General features: G+C 42.7%; 1 protein-coding gene across 2 annotated transcripts in view; it reads left to right on the forward strand.

The window, feature by feature from the left end:
* Positions 1-19,695, forward strand: part of IGF1R (insulin like growth factor 1 receptor) — a 193,572-nt gene that overhangs the window by 17,506 nt on the left and 156,371 nt on the right. For both annotated transcript variants that reach the window (XM_075713640.1, XM_075713641.1), the window contains exon 2: positions 18,405-18,950. In XM_075713640.1, the coding sequence (XP_075569755.1) occupies positions 18,405-18,950 (546 nt within the window). The remainder of the gene's footprint in view (positions 1-18,404; positions 18,951-19,695) is intronic.

Below are 19,695 nucleotides of genomic sequence, written 5' to 3' on the forward strand. Positions count from 1 at the left end.
ATTGCCTTTTTTTTTTTTTCTTAAAAGAAAAAAACCTTAAAAGCAGCCATCGAGGAGAATAGTTTATTTCCTGTCACTCTTGCTCAAGGCTATAGGGAACAGATCTTGGAAATTTAGGCACTTGTTTAGGCCTTTCAGAGGAATTTCTAAAAGGTGCTTTGCTTTTGATGCAATGAAGGAAGGGCAACGACTTGAAAGGACTGACAGTCCAGGGTTTGGCTTATTGCATGAACAAAACCTCTCGCTACGATCCTGAAGTATTTGGCTTTAGTGCCCGGGTGCTCAGGTAGCACAAATCGGTTCTGAACTGTTCCCTTAAGACAGTTGTGGTACCATTCAGTGGAAATGGGCTGAAAGGAGGCAGAACCTGAAATGCTTCCAACTCCCCCCCCCCCAACTTGACTCTCCTTGAAGAATGTGAACTAGTGTGAGAAAGTGTCTGTAGCTCCCGCTGGGTCAAATAGAGGTTGAGATAAAAATACGTATCTCTGTGTGTATTGTAATATTGGTCGTCATGTGGTAAATAAATCCTTGGCAGCAGGATTACCAGGTCTGATGTTTTACACTTCATTTGTAAGTTTTGGTGCAGTCTTGCTGCTGGCTGTGTGCTCAGACCTGCTTTTTGCTCGTTGATGGGCATCTTCTTCACGGCTTCCTTTTGACCAGCCTTTCCTTTCAGATAAGATGTCGTCTTTTGGATTGGTTAATATGACTGGAGCTCTCTTGACCTGTTAGTTCACTAGGTGCTCTCATTTTGTTATGACATTTTAATAAGTTAACGATCGCCACAAAGACCTGTTCCTGTTGCTCGCTTACCTGCCCCAGCATGGGTGTGTACATATTCACACCAAAACAAAGATTACTTCCCAGTCTCTCTCTCTCTCTTTTAAATAATTTGTTTTTTACCTGTTCCATTATAAACTTAAGTAGAGTCTATTCCATGTGTTGCATTTTAAGGAGGAACACTCACCCGTGTGTTACTTTAGAATCATAGAATTGTTTAGGTTGGAAAAGCCCGTTAAGATCACCCAGTCCAACCATTAACCTACACTACCAAGTCTACTCTAAGCCAATCAAGGGTAGACTAGACTGAACCATGTCCCCAAGTGCCACCTCTACCCGTTTTTGAATACAACGGGTTACCGTTGTTAGATTACCTCTTTTTCTTTTTTTTTTTCCTTTTCCTGCACAAGTTGTCTTAGTTGGGATTTTTTGATTAGTTTGGCGAGGAATATCAAAATATGACTTGGGTTGGAAACGAGACCATTCAGACTTCGGCAGCATAACTGAAGCGACTCCAGTGCTCAGAAGCTCTGTTCCGATTCATTTGTGCGGTGTCTTATTTTTCTCTTTGGTTTACCAAACTCAGCTTTGGGTATCTGAATGGAGATTAAAGCATGACTCTTCAGTGTCGTTAACAGAATACTGTCTTCCTGTGTCCTCCGTACCAAATGTAGATTGGAAATACTTCTGCAGGTTGACTTTGTAGTTTGCGGCTTTGTCTCGACTGAGGTGGCTAATAGGTACAGGCTTTTGCAGAGATGCTGGGTGAAACCGGAGCAGCTGGGACACCGACGTGTGACCTTATCAGCCCCAACGCAGGGGTGCACAAAAGCGTTTTACACTGGGGCACCTGGTGTCTGTGTCACGGTGAGCCAGCGTCTGGGGCAAGTAGAGGGGAAAAAGAGAGCGAGGGGGGAGGGCAGGTAGATCTCATCTGGCCGGTCTGAGTATGGGAAGGGAAGATGCTGATGGGGACAAGTCTGCTTTTGTTGTCCACAGAGGACACCAGAGATGATTGAGGCTGTGGTGCCACCCCACGCAGTCATTCCTGTCACCGGGGGACTCCCTTTTTTGGGTGCTCGCCTTTTCCAAAGTGGGCTAGAAAATCTTCCGTTCAAGACTGTGTGTGACCTTTCACAGATCTGGGGGTGGTTTGTGGGTTCAGGACTTTCTCTTTGTGTCTTAAATTGCTGGTTAACTGGAGGAAATAAGGAGACTAAGTCCTGGTTTCTGAATCTGAAGTTGAACGAAGCTGGCATGTGGTAAAGCAAAGCACGGTCCGCTTGGATATGTTTTCTTAACATGGAACCACCTAGCCTTGCACAAATACCATGGTTTTCTTTCACAACAGCAGTGAGAGGCCAGTAGAGCTGTCAGACAAGTGAGGCGAGGCCGAGGACTGTCCACCAGCTGGGCTCTCCAGGTGATTTTGCCTTCAAGCTAGCAGTTCGAGAGGAGGTTTTTCTGTGTTTTCCTATTCAGATCCTTTTTTACCTACGCTCTTTTTTTTGTCTGTTCTGCTAATTTATGTTTTTCTGTCTCAGATCAGGCTTAGTTTAAGGCTTTGCAGTATAGCTCTGTTTAAACGCGTATGTGGCACTGTTGCCCAATGTAGTTATGCCATCAAACACCCGCTCCGTAGTTGCAGTTTATGTTGGCAGGAGCCGTTTGGCTGGTGTGACTTGATGTTGTTTGGGCAGGCAAATCGTAACTACAGGCAGAACAACTCTTTTTTTTGGAGTCGCTGTAGTGGCACACTCTTTGCAGTGGAGATTAGATTCTTCCTTTACCTTACAGGATTGGCAGCTGGTTTTACTATACATTTGCAGGGGTGGCAGGGGGAGGATGCGGGATGCTATAATTGCTTCTGGGATTTCAGTGCTTGGTGAAATCTTTCTGCTGTCCGAAGGAAGCGGTCTTGCCAAAGCTTTGTTGAATGTGAAGTAGTCTGAATCCAGAGAGAGACTGTCTCAGGATGCGATCCTGTAGCCTAATTCTGAGGTCTTGTGAGCAGCTTCTGCCCGTACGACGGTTTCCTTCTTGTGAAGAGACGTGCAGAATTACTTCTGCTGATGGTCCCTCTATTTGAGAGATGGTAGCTATTGAACATCAGGTAATATTTTTTATCTACCTTGCATAATACAAAGTGGCCGTATTGTTACTCATGATGAAAGAGTTTCAGAATGCAGTGAAACGAAAGAATATGTCATTGAGGTTTGTAATTTTAAGAGTGTATTACAGGGTTCATGTGGTTTCCCTTGCTTCCCTTTTTCTGTCTAGCTCCTCCTCTTATTTGTTGCAGTGGATAAAGTTCATTGTTTAAAGTAATTTTTAATTTAAGTTCTCTAAGGAGAGATTTCTTGTCATAGGTTAATTATAAATATACTTACTATAATAATTTAAATATTAAGTAGTACGCACTTGCTAACAAAGAGCACTTTGCTGAAGAAACACACTTGCTCAGCAGGCTGTAGTTCCAGGTGTTCTAGTGCTAAACCAGCTTTTGACAGCAGTAGGCCACTCTGCAAGTATGCAAGGAGGATATTTTTATTTTCAGTCAGTCAGCCAGCTCATGGTGGTTGATAAGTTCTATTGCAGTTATGAGAGAATTTGAGTCTGAAAAGATGTCGTCATGTCCCCCCCATACCCCTAGATGAAAACTGACTTTTGAGAGGGTGAGGTCTTTTAAGATAATGGTCTTTCCAATAACTGTGCTTTTCAAGAATCAGCTCAGGTTAAACCTACTAAAACATGTTTAGACCCACTTTTTCCTAGTGAATGCAGTAAGTTAACTTTAAAGGTGACTTTGAAGTTGTTTTTCCAAGTTAAAATCTTGTTTTGTATATTTCCCTTTGTAGATACCACTATAAAACCAAAGTGAAACCTTTTTTAAAAATGTGTCCCATGTAACATTCCTGTATTTCGATCAGATTTCTAATTTTGTATTGTTCTAAATATATGTAGAGCTGTAGAATCAGACAAAGATGTTAGTACTAAGTGAATATATTGCTCATCTTTTGCTTTAGCAAAAGTACTAAGTGAAGAGAGAAACGATTTTTAGTGAAAAATCAGCATCATTTAGTAGTTACTAAATCCCAGTAAACTTAAAAAAAACCCCAACCAACCTCCCTCCCCCCAAAATATAAATGCAAAATTAAATAGTTAACTTTCATTTTGTGTCAGAATGTTTATGTATTTAAGTGATAACTGAAACTTAGTGATTGAATCGCATTGGTTAGAGCTAGTCCACTGTTCTGTTCTTTCAGTTGGTTGTTTTCCTCGATGTTATCCATCTCTTCTTTCTGGTTCAGATTTCTTCTAATTTCTTATGTCATCTTCTTCATGACCAGAACAAACAGTGAAATAATACCAGGGAATTAGCAAAACTCAGCTTAAGTATGTGTTCTGCAGCTGTATCTTTAGCTAGGAGTGGGTAGAGGGTAAAAATAATGATGAAGACATAGATCTCTGTCCCAGCCTTGCTTTGATTTCCCTTCTGGAATGAGTGTCTGCAGCTGCAGATCCCAGCGAAGGGAGGTGCCTAAAGTTGGGAGTGTCTCAAGCATCCGGGTTTGATATTGCTCTTTGGTTTGGCTCTAAGTCCCATCTCCCGTAACTTCTTGCATCCCTTTCTTCCAACACTCTTCCCCTGAGTTTTGGCTCAGAAGGGGAGCAGAGCAGATAATTCCTGACAATGAGCTGCTGAATGAAAAGTGCCGTGGCTGTATTTCTCTAACCCATTTGGACCCAGTGTTTTCTCATGGGTGGATTTGTTAGAAATGCATTAGGGCAACCTTTTGCATCCCAGGCTCTCCAGAAGTGCCTGCCAGAGGATGAATAATAGTTCTGCTGCTTGCTCTACCATTCCAATCCTCTTCTAATAAAAGTGGATATTGTGACAATAATTGCAGTTGCCAAGCAATAGAACTCAGTACAGCTAGGCTGATTAAATACATAAACTATTTTGTTAACCAGAATTATAACATTGTGCATCACCCACAGCGCTTATAGGCAGCATCTAAAAAGCTGTATACAGGGTTGGAAATCCAATGTCTCGGGCAGTATATAAATGTGAAATGGAGAGTATGGGCTGAAATGTCACCTTGAACTTAAAAGCCAAGCGTGGACAAGTGACTGGGAGTATACCACTGTTGGCACTTCTTTTTTAACAGGGTGTATATGTGGTTTTCATGGGTTTTTTTTTTTTCACTGTTTTACAGTGAAGGTCAGTTAATTGCTGAACGGAAGGTCTGCATAGATACGTTGAAAATCCTATACTTAGGATTGGAAGCTTTTCTTTATCTTCAGAGAAATGAAAACCTTGGAATTCTGTTAGTTGACTGTGCCTAAAAGGGCTCTAGTTTTCCATGCTTAACCCTGGTTTTCTGGTTCCTTCTCACCTGTGTGCATTAAGGGTGCTTTGTGGCAAGACTCACCTTGACTGGTATCACAGAGGTGTGTGGTGGTGTTTTGTGGTGGTTGGTGTTTTTTTGTTTGTTTGGGTTTTTTTTTTTTTTTTTCCTCCTTTGGTTGTTGTGCTGTGATGCCTCTGAGACAATAAATACCCCTTGTGAATGCTGCTGTTGTGGTATAAAGGACACTTTCCTTGGGCTGTGTTAGTGGCAGTAAAAGTGAATCAAAAGCATCCAACTGGCCAGAAAAATGAGTTCACATAAGAACTCCTACTGGTATAGCTACCTGGGTTTATATTTGCCTTAAATTGTGTTCTGGTGCAACCGTTTTTGGTTGATAAGACCTGAACTACCAGTCACCTTGTCTCTGGTGCCAACCCACGAGTTTTACCTTGTATTTGGAGAGGAAGGTTCTTTTTTCAATCTGGTTAGCTCATGACTGGAAAGCCCCACAGCACCTGCATATAGGTTATTTAATACCTTTAAAGCCATTTTTGGGGATTGCAAGTTGGTCATGTATTAACTGCCTTGAGAAAGCAGGTTGCAGCATGACCTGTGTGAATGTAAGCTGCGTAGCTGCCATGTGAAGGGAGGGCTCCCTGTTCTGGTAAAGGAAGTTTCATAGCACTGTCTTTTTCTATTGATTACATGATTGATTTTTTTTTTTTTTAAACCAAAATCTCTGGTCAGCTGGAAATATAGGATTAATGGAAGTCTTAGTTTGGTTTGTTAAAACAGCAACATTACTATGGAAAGCCAGAGAATGCAGGATTTCTGTGTTTCATCATGTAAGAGATGGTTAGCACAGGGTAGTAGGGCCATGTGTTGCACATTGTTAAGAGTAATTGCATCAGACTTCTAATTTTTCTGTGGATCTAAGTATAACTTCCTGATGACTCTCTATTAAATCCTTTCACTGACCATTATGAATGCAATTATATGTTATGATACTGTTTTGTCAATTTGCTTCTAATGAAGCCTAAATGATCTGGCCTGGTTGGCCAGCCATTTCTTTTTTTTTTTTTTTCCTTTTAATTTTTAAAAAATCCCCAGAAACTTAAAAGAGAGGCAAGTTTCCTAGATTACTGCAGGATGGCAACTCAGCAGGCAGCTAAAAGCGTAGTAAAGTCTCCCTAAATGTGAGTTGCTGAGCCCCGCCACATGATGAATTTTCATTCTGGAAGAATTGGCTGCTTATCCCGGCTACCTAAGCGTATATCCCATAGGTTTCTGTCAGCCAGTTGCTGAGTCACTTGGATGTGTAGACAACTGTTTTAAAAATAAATAAATAAAACTATGCACACAACTATTTTTTTTTTTTTTTAAAGGTGGAGAAGAACAGTCCCCAGGAGAGACAATTTCTGTTAAGCTCTATTGTCATCACAGATTGTGAAACATAAATTCAGTGTTATAAACAGCTTGTAATTTCAGTCTTCCATTTTTGCTTTAGCAGGCATTAGACTGAAGCTACTGGGATAGGGTTTAAACATTATTATCACTGTTAAAAAAATGTTTTACTCTCACAGTTATTGATCATAACACGCCACCTACTCACTTCTATATGGAAGTGAGTATAGAATGGCATGCTCTTATTTTGTGGTGCTCTCAGAAAAGTGATGGTGCAGGGTAAGAAGGAGTGCCAGAGATTTGAAGTCTGTCTTTCTTCCTGTGAGGATGGAGCTCAACTTTAGTGATTTAGGCATTACCTACTTTCTTCTGCAGGTTTGGGTTTTTTTGTTTGACTTTGGCAATTTTCTTACAAGCTGGCAAACTTGACCATACTGTGACTCTGAAGTGTTGCAGTGTAGTTCATGGAATTATTCTGGAGTTGCATTCAGCTGGTGCTTCAAACAGCTTTCCCTTCCTTGTAAATACACAGAAGCATCTCGCCAGAGGTTTGGCTCCAACCGTAACACTTAAACAATGGCTTTCAATGTTTGATATATACTGGACATTAATGGGTGAGGAATTTAGTGTAGCTTTGATCTTTCTGTTAGCTTTTTTATCTTTTTTTTTTTTTCTTCTTCTTTGGTTGAGTGGCAGAGCATCTTGTAGGCATTGTCTGTAACCTGGGCGCTACAGATCAGAGCTAAGTTTGGTGCTACTTTTACTTGGTTTGATAGCCAGGGGTTCTGGTGCTCAGCCACTTGAATGTTATGAGCTCTACAATATCTTCCTCCATTTTGCCCTGTGTACCCATGAGGATGAACAGAAATCCATGCCGACTGAGCCACTCGCTCCTTAGGCTGTTGCAGTAGTAGGAGGTGACAGATGTGGCTTCAGAGGAAGCCCCAAGGGATGTGCTGGGTCAGTGCAGTCTTGATGAGAGAGGGTTAATTTGGGGATGACTTTGTCATGAGGATGCTTTCACGTGAGCTAGGCTAAATCTAGACCCACTTGCTCTGGTGAGCTGGGTGGAAAAGGCATCAATCAGTATTATTAAAGGGATTCAGTTCATTTTGTTGGCTCTGTTTTTGCTAAGCTGCTGTTCCTGTTGACATTCAAAGTAAAATGTTGGCAGAGTGAAAGCAAGTGAGATGAGGGACAGAAATGTAATTTATTCTGAATTTTTTTTTTATGTAAACTTATGGGGAAGTTGGAGGAAGTTCATGGAAAGCAGCAGTGCCAGAGATATCTTTAGCCAATGACAGCTGAAATTGCAAGAGCAAAAAGACAGAGCCAGTTTGAGTTTGTGATGTGGGTTGTAGTCCTTCTGTGTGTTATTTTTGTGAATGTTTTGTTCTGGTCAGTTTGGTAACACAGTGGCCCTTGGATTGGGAATATATAGTTAGTAGAGTAGTGAAAGGGAAAATTGAAATAGGATGTGTGTATTTTTCTAAGGTCTGTGGGAGACAATGAGAACGTGTGGAGAAGGGGAATCCAGTCACTTTTTAAGGTATTTGAGCAAAATTTGATTGGCCTCTTGTGACACTGCTTTTTCCTTTCAAATCTGGGAGAGAAGAATTCTGTAAAAGGTTGCTAGGAGTGATGAGTGACACAAGGTAAATTAATGATAATAGGCTATATTTCTCAGAAATGACAAGCTACATTGCAACATAATCTCCAGTCCCTTGAGTGTTTAGAAGATCTAGTGGTCTAGCTTTGTCCTCCAAAGCTTAACTTTTAATTAAATGACGAAAAAGCCCAAGCCCTCTTCCTGGGCCTTAGATGCGTAAACAAGAATGTTCTCAGGACTTACATTCAAATGGAAACAGTTGTTTTTTGTTTGGGTTTGAGTATTCCCTTTCATGTTTTGCAAACCAAAGATGGCAGCGTTGTGCTAGTGCTAGAAACACAGAAGTTGACATTCAATTATGGACTTGCTTAGCAAAAGCTAAAATGGTTGACGTTTTCTGGATTGTGGGGTGCCTTTTATCTGTTCCCCCCCAATGCAGAGAGATGTAACTTCATAAAATCCTGGTAAATGTAAAGTGGTTTATGTGTCATATTCAATGAAGAGGAATAGTTCAGTGGTTAGGGAGACAGCTTGAATCACGTGGTGTACGTTTAGTTCCCTCCTTGTTACCGGTTCTGACGTCCCAAGAGGTAATACAGAAGCTGGCTTCCTTGGGAAGAGATCTAGTGATTGATGTGACACATGCAGGATAGGTGAGCTTAGAGAGTACAGAAATTTTGTGGGAGGTTGTGTAAGTACATTTAAGACACTAAAATATATATTTCATTCATAGTGTCACTACGAAGGCAAAACCAAGAGCTCAGTGGGTGGTGGAATCCTGTGTTAATGTAAAGTGTCATAAGCAATCTCTCCAACCACTGATTTCTGTGAACTCCACATTTAATTTCTTCTTTGCATAGTATGCAATTAAAGATCCTGAGACTTCTGTCGTAATTTTTTTTCCCTGTGTCTGCAGGTGGTGCAACTATGCTGAAACTTTTCATGGGCTCGAAGGGAAATTGTGGTTGCTAATCGGTTCTTTCTCAGTCTTTCTACCTGTCATGGTTTAACCCCAGCCAGCAGCTAAGCCCCACACAGCTGCTTCCTCACTCCCCACCCGGTGGGATGGGGGAGAGAATCGGAAGAGTAAAAGTGAGAAAACTCGTGGGTTGAGAGAAAGACAGTTTTTAATAGGTAAAGCAAAAGCCGTGCACGCAAGCAAAACAAAACAAGGAATTAATTTTCTCCTTCCCATTGGCAGGCAGGTGTTCAGCCATCTCCAGGAAAGCAGGGCTCCATCACTCGGAACGGGTACTTGGGAAGGCAAGCACCATCACTCTGAACGTCCCCCCCCTTCCTTCTTCCCCCAGCTTTACATGCTGAGCATGATGTCGTATGGTATGGGATATCCCTCGGGTCAGCTGGGGTCAGCTGTCCCAGCCGTGTCCCCTCCCAGCTCCTTGTGCCCCCCAGCCTGCTCGCTGGTGGGGTGGGGTGAGGAGCAGGAAAGGCCTTGACCCTGTGTGAGCGCTGCTCAGCAATAACTAAACCATCCCTGAATTACCAATGCTGTTTTCAGCACAACTCCAAAACATAGCCCCATCCTAGCTACTGTGATGAAAATTAACTCTATCCCAGCCAAAACCAGCACACTCTCCAACTCTTATTCCATACCACTTCCATCATGCTCAGGTCCCACACTATCCAGCACATACTCGTTAACCACCACTCCCCTTCCAGTGGTTTGATACCATACACAGATATCACTCCCTTAGTCGATGGACCACCCCCGTGAAATGTGTGTAAACTGTCCACAGAACGTCCATTGAGTTCATTTAGTCCATGGCTTTGGTTCCATCTCTTATGGTGGTCTCTCAGGACAGGAGAGGTGGTGTGTTGTGTGGAGTTACTGGGCACCAAAGCCAGCTCAGGTCGGCTCACTGCTGCACTGGCACTGCTTCTTGTGAGGCTTGTCCTCCATTGGTTCAGGTGGTTCCTGCTATAGTAATTCCTGTAACATGCAACTCAAACCCCAGGTTACAACAATTTAAAGGTATTTGCATTACAGTCTCCACCCCTGGTCCCTTTGGGCCAGGTTATGGGATTTAACATTGCAATGAGCTCCTCCCCTTGCTCCTGCTTGGGCTTATCCACAGACTGCAGTCCCTTAGGGGTGTACCTGCTCCAGGTGGAGCCTTATCTGTGAGCCACAGGCTCTCCAGGGGTATGTCTGCTGCGGCACAGACTGAGCCACAGCCACGGTCGCTTTGAGGGGCACCTGCTCCAGCGTGGCCTTCTCCGTGGGCCACAACGCCTTCAGAGATAGACCTGCTCCAGCGTGGCCTTACCCACAGCCCCAGTCCCTGCAGGAGTGAACCGGCTCCAACGTGGCCTTACCCATGGCTGCAGTCCCTCCAGGGGCGTACCCACTCTGGCGTGGGCTTATCCATGGCCCCACGCTTTGAGGTGCTCCAGCGTCACCTCGTGCACAGCCACTGGTGCTTCAAGGTGTTCCTGCTGCAGCATGGACTTACCCACAGCCACAGATGCTCCGAGGCGTACCTTCTCCAGCGTGGACTTCCCTTGGGCCACAATCCCTTCAGAGGTGTACCTGCTATGGCACAGACAGAACCATGGCCACAGATGCTTCGAGATGGACCTGCTCAGGTGTGGACTTATCCATGGCCACAGACGCTTTGGGGTGTCCTGCTCCCGCGCGGACTCATCCACAGGTCGCCGTCCCTTCGGCTCGAGTTCACGCTGGAGTTCCAGCCTGTCTGGTACAGCAGCACGGAAACAGCAGCGATGCCCTGGCCATCTGCCAGCCCAGGCGCATGGCCACTGCTGTTATCAAAATGTTCCCAGGCACAGCACAGTAAGATGATAAGCGGGACAGCAGAACAGCAAGCAGCGAAAGCAAAAAGCAGCCACTAATGAGCACTGGACTCTAATATACAGTAAGGCAAGCAAGCCCCGTGGCAAGCAGAGGAGCCTGCCAATTAACAGCTAAACAGCAATAACAGCTATAAATTCGATCTAGCACATTCCAGTCAAACCTGTTGTTATCTTGAACCCTTTGAGCCCCACATTGGGCACCAGACACGACTGTCATGGTTTAACCCCAGCTGGCAACTAAGCCCCATGCAGCTGCTCGCTCACTCCCCCCCGGTGGGATGGGGGAGAGAATCGGAAGAGTAAAAGTGAGAAAACTCGTGGGTTGAGAGAAAGACAGTTTTTAATAGGTAAAGCAAAAGCCATGCACGCAAGCAAAACAAAACAAGGAATTAATTTTCTCCTTCCCATTGGCAGGCAGATGCTCAGCCATCTCCAGGAAAGCAGGGCTCCATCACTCGGAATGGTTACTTGGGAAGACAAACGCCATCGCTCTGAACGTCCCCCCCTTCCTTCTTCCCCCAGCTTTACATGCTGAGCATGACGTCGTATGGTATGGGATATCCCTCGGGTCAGCTGGGGTCAGCTGTCCCAGCCGTGTCCCCTCCCAGCTCCTTGTGCCCCCCAGCCTGCTCGCTGGTGGGGTGGGGTGAGGAGCAGGAAAGGCCTTGACCCTGTGTGAGCGCTGCTCAGCAATAACTAAACCATCCCTGAATTACCAATGCTGTTTTCAGCACAACTCCAAAACATAGCCCCATCCTAGCTACTGTGATGAAAATTAACCCTATCCCAGCCAAAACCAGCACACTACCTTTGCCTTCCAAGTCTGGGAGTGAAACTACGGGAACAAACTAGGCTTTAGACCAGGCCATGGGCTGCAGTGCCTCTCTGCTCAGCGATGACTGAGTAAGAACACTTAAAGATTTTTCTTTTTCAGGGCTGTATGACAGTCCTGATGGTTTTCTTAAAACACGCATAATACTTGGCAGTAAGAATGAAGGGAGAGGTTAAGGTCAAGTTTTATTTTTCCCTGTTTATAATCTGTATGGGTGTAGCATTTTCAGACTATCCTCTCTCTTTCCACTGATGTGTCGTCCTGCTGCTCTTGTGAGCAACTGCACTTGTGTCGAAAACAGGCTCCTTTTAGATCAGCTGATGGGCTTTATTGTATGTTTAGTTCCTTTTTCCTAACCTAATTCAAACCAATTTTTCAGATAACATGGAGATCAGGATGCTGTCATCAGCCAAAGTTTTTCTTTAACCTTCAAGTGTCTGCAAGGAATTTTTTTTGAGCCATTGGGTTTTTCCAGTGTGCCAGACAACCCCTCTATTGAGTCGATCCAGTATATAGTAAACATGTCAATATGCAGGCCGTTATACATTATGCAGATCTAAATTCACCCAATGCAATAAATGTGTTCTTTGTTGTTATGAGGGAGGGATGGTAACTTGGAGATGCTTGCCTTAAAAAGGATGCTGCATGCTGTGGATCTGGGATGAGGGCTGCTGGACCGCAGCCATATTCAGTAGCTGCTTTGGACCCTTTTTTTATAAGGACCTGTCATAGATTAAAAAACACATGATGAAAAGGAAGTGGCTCTGTTGGGAATAAATAACAACACTGTTCAGTAGATGTGTTGATCTCCCAGAAAGACCCACAGCTCTGAGCTGACATTACTGAAGGATGATGTGGTCAAGTCTCTTTCATTGGAGGAGTTTGGGGGAGAGCAGTGTTACTGTGTTCAGTGCCATCAGCTCTTAGCTGACCAGAGAGCAGAGTAGCTGTCTGGGAAAGCAGACCTCTCATTGAAGTGGAGTGTGCTCGGAAAAAGCCATTATTGGCAAAGCGAGTTTTTTCTTGTGGTGGTGTGAGCAAGCTACTCTCCAAAAGTAGAACTGGCCACAATTGTTTTCTGTATTAAGCCTTGTAGTTTCTTCTTTGTGTAGGAAATCATCCAGCGCTGATGGTAACATACTGTACTTGTTACCACTGTACAGAATTTCAGGGTAGATGAGAAGTTGAGCAACCTCGTGCCCTCCCTTAAAAGAACCCTTTTGAACTTTGCGGATTACAGACTTTGTCCTCAGAATGCGTGTTTTAACCCCTGGGCAGGAAGACGAGATGGAATTAGAACAATTTCTGCACCTTCAGTGCTTTCTTTCAGCAACCGGTGTAAGGGGATACTTTTTTTAAAAATGGAAAAGCTGAAGGTATCCAGGATCCTCATTTAAGATAAAGCTTTACACCTCTACTCTGAAGTAAAGGAAACAATTTTCACAGAAGGGGAGTCGGAAGAGGGGAAACAAAAGGAAATCATAACTCGCTTTGCTAACACGCTGTGAGTGTACAAAACAGGAGAAAGGTGAACGGGAGTTGGTTTCAAGATTGCTACTTAGATGTTAATGGCAGGCAGTCTATCCTGATGCTCATTTCAGAAATGTAAATGACTGCACAGGCTGCACAAGTCTCTGTTGCTAGGGAAAGCCTGACCCAGCTGGAGCAGACTGAGGTTGAAAAGGCCTTGGACTTGCGAAAGGGTTGTGCTGGGTTGACTGGATGACTCAGAGCTGCCTTGGTGCTGCTCTGTCGAAGGCTTTGGGTGTCGAGAGAGCCAGATAGTGATCTTCAACTTCTGGCTAGTTGAGAGGATGCCGAGACTGTTCAGTGTAGTACAACCTTTTAACGTTACCCAAAAAAGTAAAGGGCCAAAGGCAAGGCTTAAAATGTGAAGGTGTGTATTTTTTTCAAGAAAAACCTAAACGTTTGTGTTTCTTTAGAACTTCTAAATGGAGTAACTGGGAGGAATACAAAATTTGGAAGCAAGAACTACACCACGATGAAATGGTTTCTTGTGGGAAAGTAATTCTTCTTTTACTAAAAACAGTGAATGTGTGAACTGTCAATCCTGCCCTCTAACACCTTAGTATTGATAACAAATTAACTGCTGTGAATATATGTACAGCCGTGACATGCTGTAGCAGCAGAAGTTGTATTATAGGCTGAATGTTGAACAGCAGGCTTTCTGCTGATTTGTCTTTCGCAGCGTGCCATTTTGCAAAAAGAATGGTTCCTTCGAAACACTGAAGGGCAACAGGCAAGTCCTTTTAGGAGTAGCTAGTGACCTGAAATAACTGGTGGATATATAAAAAAGAATAAAGACCTGCTGCATGGAGTAAATGATTATTTGATGATAGATGATGATTAAACAGCAGGTGTTTCTCAAGGTGGCACGGTTCTTTTCCATGTCAGAATGTTTTTTACGATCAAAACGAGCATTAGCAAATCATAGTTAAGGTCAAGAAGAAACTGCTGGATCGCTGCGCCCTGAGCTCGTCGTGTCGCGCACAGCTTCGCCTTAGGCTGCCCAGCGTGTGCTCGGTAGTGCCGGCTCGCTGCTGGTGTGCCGCAGCGCGTGTTTGCTCGCAGCCTGTCTTCTGCTCCTCCGTGCCCCAGCCTGGAGCAGCGCGTAGAAAGGAGACTTGCCAGGAGATCCTGCCAGATCAAGGAATAGGCTGCAGGTCGCATTAATTACTCTCACCGTATGAACCTGTTACGTGCAATCATTTTTCCCGGTAGTTCATTGACCCCATCTCAGTTACATGATCAGGCTTGGATCTGTCCTCTGACTACGTATGGGCCATAGTGCGCGGTGGGTTTTTCTGTTACCTTTGGAAACTTACACACCCTGCAGCTTGCCCCTGGGATGCTCCCAGAAGAAAAGAGCAGAAGCGGGCTTCTAGTTGGATAGTAGGTGCAGCTCAGTACTTTTGCACTAAAGCGCTGCTCCCAGGGAGGCATTCCTCTTTGTCTAGGTAAAGAATGCCTTGCTTCTCCTTGGCATTTTACTGTACTGGGGAGTTACCTTTTAAACAAATAAACATGCATTGCTTTAAAGAACTAATTTCTCACTCAGAATTAGGTGCTTAGTTTAGAATAAGTCTGAGAAATGATAGGCAGTTTAAGGAAAGGCTTGGAAATCTGTAAGCAGCTGAATGAAACCAGCATGAATCTGACTATTGGTAATTATCCCGGGTGTTTATAATCTGCCCAAAACTTTCTGGGCAGGGTAATAAACAGATGTTGCTTTTTTTTTTCCTGTTAGTAAGCAAAATAAATACATAATAGTTAATTTCCAATTTTGAATTGAACATGAAACAAAGGTAAGCTATACTAGTCATATTAAAGAAGCTCTAGAAGCTGGAATATCAAAAACTGTTAAATGGAATATAAATGCACTAAAGGGCATTTTTTATGCACTTCATTCTGTGTGACAGACCAGTTTATACTGTAAGTCCATATACACGTTCTCTAAAATGGGATCCAAAGAAAACACAGCACAGCCAAATGGAAATTGTGGTTGACTTAGAGCTCTGATTAATTTGTTTTTCATATAATCCTTTGCAGGGCAGCGAGAAAAACGTGAGAAAAAGATGATGCATTGTGGTATAATTAACTTTCATGAACAATGTGAACTTTAAAGAAATTTCTTAAAAAAACCCCAAACTAAAACAAAATATCTGCTTTAATTAGAGCTTTTTTTTTTCCAGCTGTCAGTACGGACCAAGATGCTTGTCCTGTTTCATGTTTGGGTCTCTGCAGTTCTCATTATAAGCATGAAGTTCTGCAAAACATAACTCACTAGATGAACTAATAGGTTCTTAAATCAAAAACGTCAACAGCACGCTCATCTGTAATCAGTTTCTGACATTAGAGCCCACTGGACTTTATCCTTTTCCGTATTAAGGGGATGATGTTTCATAATTGAGGCAAACAAGTGCATACTTTTGCCATAAAGTTCTAGAAATATCATTGATTTCTTAAAAACATTAAATATCTAAAATTAAGTAACTTTCAAGCTGAAACAAACATCAAGCTTAAAAGCAATGTGACTTTTAAAGCCCGGCCTCAGAAAAGACGCATGAACAGATATATAACGCTTTAGTTAACGGTTGCTGCCATTTCTCTTACAAATTGTTCTTTAGGGTATTGTAACTCAGCTGTTTTTAAACCCATCACTCTGGAACCTTGCCTACAAAATGTCAGCGCAAGTGCAAATTTTATTTCTTTAACAAAATAAAGGGCTTGGAGCAGTTAGGCTTTCTAAAATTTTATGGCAGTAAAATAAATTTTGCTACTTTTGCTTTGCCATAACAGGAACCATACTGTTCACCTTGTCCTGCCAGCAGGTAGAGACAGAAACCAAAACAGTTTAATTGGAAAAAACATTGTGTGTTCTAACTTGCCTTTTTTAAAAAAGAGAAGCCCAATGTCAAAGTGTAAATATACTCATGTTATTGTCGGGCTGTGCTTTGGGCAGAGGGCACTGTCCCTTGAGGGTGGGTGGAGGGATGGTTGGTTGCTTTAGAAGAAAATTTCAGAAGTTGAAAGCAAGACTTGGGTAACAGCTTATTAAAGGAATTTAATTTGGGTTGAGGTTGTCTTGCCTACAGATTTGGGAGAGAAGCCCACACTTCTGCCGCACGTGACCAGTGCCTCTCTTACCAGATCTACTGTCTTGGAGTTCTTCAATGTTCCCCCTCTCCCATCTGGCGTCTAAAGCTGGGCACTGCCAACCCATTTGCCTTTTTCAGTGTTTTCCTGAAGTTAAAGCCTCGACGCATATTCCAGGCAGTAGTATGCAATTGTTCTGTAGTCAGTATATACTAAAATGGGGATTTCCTCTCTCACTGGTCCTGATGGCCAAGTGTTACTGTTGATACATTAGTCTTGGAGCTTGGTTTCTTTTTTTTCCCCAGAATGTTCAGGATGAACTTTCTTGTGCATAGCTGCTTCTAGTGCAGTAAGTCACATTTTAATAGCCTCTGCTTTCAGCTTGGATCTTCACAGAAGGAAGATTAGGTAATACTTGTGTAGAAAACATCTGTTTCTTAACAAAGATCTCGCCCTGTTGTTTTTTTACGTTGTCCCTCTAACAAGAAAGTCCTTTAGTCTTTTAAAGACTTAAAAGTCTTTAAGTCCGTGTCAGATCTTAGAGTTGCTGTGGTTTTAGCATGCTCATGTTCTGGATCCTTTGTTAGCTTAAGTTATTAGCCTTAGATAAGTGTTGTGGGATGGAAGGACTGCTTTCTATTGTCAGCGCAATTTCTGAATCTCTGGACAATTTGTCTGGGTTAGAATTTAAGTTTTTTGGCTCCAATGTTTGTTTAGACCTTTTCCTTGTCTGAGGAAAAGATGTTGTTAAAATAATTAAGCCTAGCATGCATAAAGAGAGAACCTTTCCACAAAGTTGAATTGCTTGGGGTTTATTTAAGTTTTGGGTTGCTTAAATAAATTGGCATTTTACTTTGTTTGCTTACAAGCAACTTACTGTCTATTCTGGGGAATCTTTTTTCCATGTTTTCCACAGAAGACCAACACCGAGGGTTTCCAGGAACAACAGCTCTCTGCACTCTGTAGTTCTTTGTTTTACGTCAAAGTGCATTTTATATGTCTAATTATTACATTATTAGTACACTTTTCTTCCAGCTCTTTTAAAATTTTTATTGTGGTACATGTCTAGTATGGAAAGACCTAATATATAGATTTATTAGGGAATAATCCTTTTGGTCATTGTTTTCTTGAGAGTGCACTGAGTTCAGTCTGTTGTTTTCAAGGGAAATTCCTCACTGTGATGCCATGTGTTCTTGTAAATAAATTTATCCTGTGTTTCTTAGAACTCAAGAAACTTTTTTGTATCTTGGTGCCAAAATCAGTGAAACTTGGTTCACTGGAGCATGCAAACGGGAATCCAGTGCATTAGCTACAAGTCCAAGCACTTTTATTCCCGACTCAGTGCAGGAAGTGCTGAGCAGCTTTCCATGGATTTTGTGGTGGTGCTGATCTGTTGCAAGACTGGCATTCAAGAATTAGGGCTAGTTTGGCTTGTGACCCTGGGAAGAAAGAGTGATTTGAGAAATAAGTTGCAATTTTCTGGAAAGTGTTCCCCTTTATGTGCATGTATCTTAAAAGGGGCTGAGGGGTAAATCAGTAATGTAATGGCCAGTGGATCACTCTCTGTATTACCTGACTTGTTTGGAGTCGTGGCTGAACCCCTGGTCTGGTCACACATGCCGTGATGTAATTTGCAGCAGGGTGTGCAACTGCATTCGCTTTATCTTTGCGTTCCTCAGTGTAATGCAGCTCTTTTCAACAGCAATAATAAACAACATTTCTCTGTTTGCTGAAGAATATAGATAGGTTGCATCTCTCTGCTGGTCCTGGTCGTGTTTATAGTGATAGGCTAAATGAGATGAATATTCAGTGTAGGTGTAAATCAAGTACTCATTTCCTATTGTAACATTGCAACCTAATTAAGAAGTTAAAAATTTTATGACCATCAGAATATCCTACTTGCATTCCAATTTCAAAAGGCTTAAAAATGTCTTATTTACTAACTTTCCTTTCTCCTTTTACATTTCAGTTTGCGGGCCAAACGTTGACATTCGCAATGATATCCATGAGCTGAAACGCCTGGAGAACTGTACGGTAATTGAGGGTTTCCTTCAAATTCTGCTCATCTCTAAAGCAGAGGATTACCGCAACTTCCGCTTCCCAAAGCTCACTGTCATAACTGACTATTTGCTGCTGTTCCGTGTGGCAGGCTTGGAAAGCCTCAGTGATCTCTTCCCCAACCTCACAGTCATTCGTGGGAGGAACCTATTCTACAACTATGCCTTGGTTATCTTTGAAATGACAAATCTTAAAGAGATTGGGCTTCACAACTTGAGGAACATAACCCGCGGGGCCATACGGATTGAGAAGAACTCTGACCTGTGTTACCTCTCCACGGTGGACTGGTCTCTCATCCTAGATGCAGTGTCCAATAACTACATCGTTGGGAATAAACCTCCAAAGGAATGTGGGGACTTGTGTCCAGGAACAATGGAAGAGAAGCCATTGTGCGAGAAGACATCTATTAACAATGAGTACAACTACCGCTGCTGGACCACCAACCACTGCCAGAAAAGTAAGATTTGAGTAGACTGTGTGGTTTTTTTACCTCTTCCTGAAGTAAAGGTTTAATTTTGTGGTTTTATTTTAAGCTTTTTAGCAACTTAAACTTTGACTCTAGTTGTGTGTAGTCCACATAATGAGTTATCCAGTTACCACACAAATAGATTCCTCCCCAACCAGTAAAGGATCATCTCACTGGATTTAAAACAAAACAAAACAAAACAAAGCCAAAACCAACAAAACAAAACAAAAACCCAACAACAAAACCCCACAAACTTTCTGGGTTACTTCCCTGTGGAAAAGATGCAAAGTAAGTGTAGAATGAAAGCCCTTATAGCAAAGCTGGAACCAGTTTTACCTCCCTTGAGGATTTTGGCAGGAGGTGGCTGTCGAATGCCGTCTCCTCCTTGCCGAAATGACGTTACGTGTGTGCCAGAGTCATTGCTGTGCTGAAGGTGTTAACTGGACTTACTTTGACTTTGTTCTTTGCCTCCCTTGACATGCATGTTCAGAAATTCGTGTAGTGGTAAATTCTGTATGTAAGAACTTTTTTACCAAAATCAGTTTTTACGGTACAGTCTGTAGTGTCAAGGAGTTAATGAGTGCCTTGAGTCTCAGTGAAATTATCCTTGCCCGTTTTGTTCTTATCTGGCATGACAGGGTTTATGGCTTTCTGATAGCAAGTATTAGCAAAAACAAAACCTGATCTCTTCTCACTTTTTAAAAATAGAGTAAACAAATACATAGTTTACTCAAAT

This window comes from Pelecanus crispus, chromosome 7, assembly GCF_030463565.1.
Source record: "Pelecanus crispus isolate bPelCri1 chromosome 7, bPelCri1.pri, whole genome shotgun sequence".
NCBI classification, from domain to species: domain Eukaryota; kingdom Metazoa; phylum Chordata; class Aves; order Pelecaniformes; family Pelecanidae; genus Pelecanus; species Pelecanus crispus.